This window comes from Triticum urartu, chromosome 7A (assembly GCF_056163025.1).
Source record: "Triticum urartu cultivar PI428250 chromosome 7A, HENAU_Tu73, whole genome shotgun sequence".
Taxonomy (NCBI): Eukaryota; Viridiplantae; Streptophyta; class Magnoliopsida; order Poales; family Poaceae; genus Triticum; species Triticum urartu.
In genome coordinates, this window is record NC_141879.1 from 96,786,494 (window position 1) to 96,790,557 (window position 4,064).

Sequence of the window (4,064 nt, forward strand, 5' to 3'; positions counted from 1 at the left end):
CGTGTTGCCGTATCATAGGCGCCTTCGGTCCAATGAGCGAATGACATCTGTCCCAACGGTGAGCCGACATGTGTTTCCACCAGCCAATGATGATTTTACACGTGGAAAATCCCCATTGGTCGAGGCTGTTAACGGGTTATCGGATCCAAAACTCGACCCGATAACTTAACGGCGTTCCGTTACGGTGGATGCCACGTGTCGGTCACCCTTGACGAAAGCACTTCTGTGACGCGCGATTTATCGTCATGGAAGTGGACACTTCCGTGATGATAATTTTGGTAATGTCATGGAACACTTCTACGACATCACAAGTATGACTATCTTGATTCTGTCATAAAATCGTCATGAATGTACATGCATGACAAAAAACGCGACCTACTGTGACAAACACGTATCATCACGGAAGTGTATTTTTTTATAGTGCTTCTGGTCCATAAAAAATTTCACGGTGTTTGGACTCCGTTTCCGTTTAATATTGATTTTCTGCGATGTAAAAAACAAGCAAAAAACAGCAATGGCACTGGGCCAATAGGTTAGTCCCAAAAAATGATATAAAGTTGCTATAAAATAATTGTAAAACGTCCAAGAATGATAAAATAACAGCATGAATACTTTATAAATTATAGATACGTTGAAGACGTATCAAGATTCATCTCGAATAACTCAATTTTTATCAAGACGAAGGGAATAGGAAAGTGAGCATCTTGTTTTGCAACAATAGGTTGTATCATATGTTGGCACCGACACACATGGAAACTTTTCCTTCATCTAGAGCCATCTCTGCACGCACCTCCCATGGAAATTTTGTCCGCATATCACCTCCTTCCATGCATATGTCATGGCATCTGAACAAGCATTAAAACCATTAAGCTACGCGTGAAGGGCGGCCAACTAGCTATGCCACATGGCGCAAGCTAGTTGGCCGCGATGAGAAATCTTTTGCAATTTCTTTTAGATGAAGGCATGGATTATTTTTTAAATATATATTTTTAGATGGAGATGAGGACCTCTGGTACTTTTTAAATGGAGGGTTATGCAAAGTGGCACTCGCTGGTTGGCTGGTGTGGTAATTTTTCTTTTTTACCTCTTTTTCAGATGATGAGGATTTTTCTTGAGATGTTTTTTTAGACGAAGGCGAGAACTTTATGTATTTTTTTAAAATGGAAACATGCGCACAGCTTCCTTTCAAGTGGCGCCACAGGGTAGCGCCCCAATCACTAGTAAAGAGCATTATTCGTCATCACATGGTCCCTTGGCCGGTTATAGCACCTAAGCATCGTGTCTAACAATGTCAAATGATCTCCAGTGGTAGTTGAAGATTCCTCTAGACTGAGTTGACATGGTTTCATGTCAAAAATAACCCCAGACGCTATCAAAACACACAATTTCAGTGGCTTTGGCATCAGTTTGACCACTTGACTGGCCTATTTGACTATGCTGGGAAGTGTGAATATGAATTTGTTTGATTCTTGGGAGAGGGTGTTCGGGGGTGGTATTTATGCAGAGGAAAGAACATGTAGCAGTAGTAGGATCTCGTCTCGTCTTTTGTGTTACCGATCGACAACTATGATTTAGTTGCACTAGCAAACTACGTAAAAGGGATTTTTTCATTTATAAACTGGATCAATCTCTTTTGAAATGAAATAATATTCATGTGGTGAACCCCCCCTGGTTGTTTTTTAAAAAATCTCCCCTCCCCCTCCCTTTGAAAAAAAAATTGAGTCGACTGATGGCGCCATTTATTAGAGACATTAAAACTGTGCACTTTCCCAGCCATCTCAGGCCATTAGCCTTTGTGACTGTTGGATCTTTAGGTTTGGCTGTTTTCCGTCGTTTGATTTCCTATGAACCCCGCGTAGCCTAACATCCATCGCTACGAACGAGCGCTATCGTGGTGGGTTGCTGCTCCGATAACAATTTTGGGAGCCTCCTGTGAATCGTTGTCCGATGTGGGCCAACCAGCCCATCTAACATCTCCATCCACCCGATCCAGAGCGAGGATAGGCTCGGGCGTTGCTCGACGCATGGTCAGCTCGGTCGGCATATCCAGCTAGAGGATCAGACCGGTTGAGCGGAGTGGAGGATGCGTGAGAGGCGAGGCGTGCTCACACGCCCTTCTCGGCCGCGGGGTGAGACCATGCGTGAAGATGGTTCGAGCCTCCCGAACCGGACGCCGATGCAGATGGAGGCGAAGCATCAGCGGACTCTTCGGCGACGAAGGCGAGTAAAACTGATCCCCATGATTGAAGAAGGTAATCAATCGTCAGTTGCAGGGGCATTCATCATCGATGACGATGTGCGCCACTCACGGGCCACGGCGACTACTAAGTGGAGGTAAGCGTTGCTTCCTTTGAGCCTGCATCGAATCCATTACCTGCGCCTGCATATATACTTCCTCTCCATCTTGCACAGCCATGGTGCTTGGGTAGGTTGCGCTCTATTTGCATTATTTCCTTACCTGATCCTCCTTCTACCCATCAACATTATCCTGAACCTCCCTCTCCCAATTTTGTGCAGGTGCTACTCATCTTCTTTGTGGTCGATCCATTCAGGCTCTTGGGTGTATAGAAAATGCAACCGAATTCATTACGTGTGCCTGCAGATGGTGTTCATTCTTGAAAATTGGTTTATTCTGATTTGGTCATTTTATTTAATTGACAATCTGATGGCTCCGGGAAAGGTGATAATTTCGCTTTGACTACCATACTTCATGTTTCCATGTTTTAGCATTTATCTGTTGCTTAGATATATTATATGTCTTCATACCATGGAACTGTTTATTGCGCCATAGTTATTTACAAAAGAACAGGAAAATGTGCAACAGAAAAATGTAGCCACCCATCGAGTGTTAGTGTTGTCAAAAGGTACCATTCTCCTTTTATCCCGGTGCGCCTTTTTCCCATTGCTTTGTTCCCCGCATTCCCCATTTTATGTAAATTGCAACACGGATTGACAATAATGCTCCTTTAAAGCATGGTTATTCCAGCAGCGAGTTTTTTTTTGCGATTATTCTAGCAGCAAGCTTGGATGGTGTTTAAACTTAGGAGCCTTATAAATGTAACATCTGAACCTCTTCTTAATCAAACCATGCCCTTCTCATATTTAAAAACTTTTATTATGAGCTAAATAATGTAACATGGCTTCTACATGAATTTTCGTGATCGAGCGATCTCAGGAAGAATACGAGATTGGTAATTCTCACTTCTTAAAGGGAATATAAACCTCAGTTCTTACCTTGCTGTGAAACTGAGATACTTAGTTAAGAATTACTGGTGACCTTCGGATGGGAGACGAGTTTTTGTGCTTGTCACTGTTCAATTTAATTTCTAATTAAAATGTACCTGTGACGGATTTGTCGAAGCAAGTTTCTTGGACGTCTACATTAGAAAGTACACAATGAGAATTTTTCGAGTCTTGGATTCAATCATTTCTAAGTTTGTTTTGGCCAACTTGAATGTTTCTTGGCATAGATATGCTTATATATTAGAACATGCTAAGGGGGGGGGGGGGTGTTTACTGTTTACTTTATACATTTTACTTTTACTTTACTAAATGGCCTTACGAAATTCCCCCAGAAATTTTATTGATGCGAACACCTGTTTTTCTACGGCAGCAACCAAACATATTAGTCAATTACGAAAATAAGAAACATTGTGTTATTGTGTTGTTTTGAGAAGGAATCTTTTATCTTCCTAATCAATTTTTGGTGTTCCCCATTTTGCTACAGATTTGTTTCAAGTCACTATTGCAGAATAATGGAGAGGGAGTAGGCTTTGGAAGCTCATGTATTTGGTTTGGCTTAAATTTTTTGGCGTCTGAGAAGTTTAGAAGCTGCTAGGTAAGTGCTAATTATATCGTGTTTTGTGCTGATTAACCTGATGCCTTTTAGATTTTAAGCTTTTTCTGTGACTTAAGGTTACCTTTGACCTTTCTCCTTTTGCATGAATTGAAGATATTGCTGAAGCCAAAGGCTTTGTTGTTGTTGTTGTTGTTGTTGCGGAAGGCTACGCCTATTGCAATTAATGAGAATTACCGGTCATCTGGCATTTTAAAAATATGTCCTG

General features: G+C 41.7%; 1 protein-coding gene across 1 annotated transcript; it reads left to right on the forward strand.

The window, feature by feature from the left end:
* Positions 1-2,083: 2,083 nt before the first annotated feature.
* Positions 2,084-3,756, forward strand: LOC147958197 (uncharacterized). Its single transcript, XM_087535767.1, has 4 exons — positions 2,084-2,334; positions 2,518-2,680; positions 2,792-2,864; positions 3,728-3,756. The coding sequence occupies exons 1-4, from the start codon at positions 2,084-2,086 to the stop codon at positions 3,754-3,756; spliced, it is 516 nt and encodes a 171-aa protein (XP_087391893.1).
* Positions 3,757-4,064: the final 308 nt, after the last annotated feature.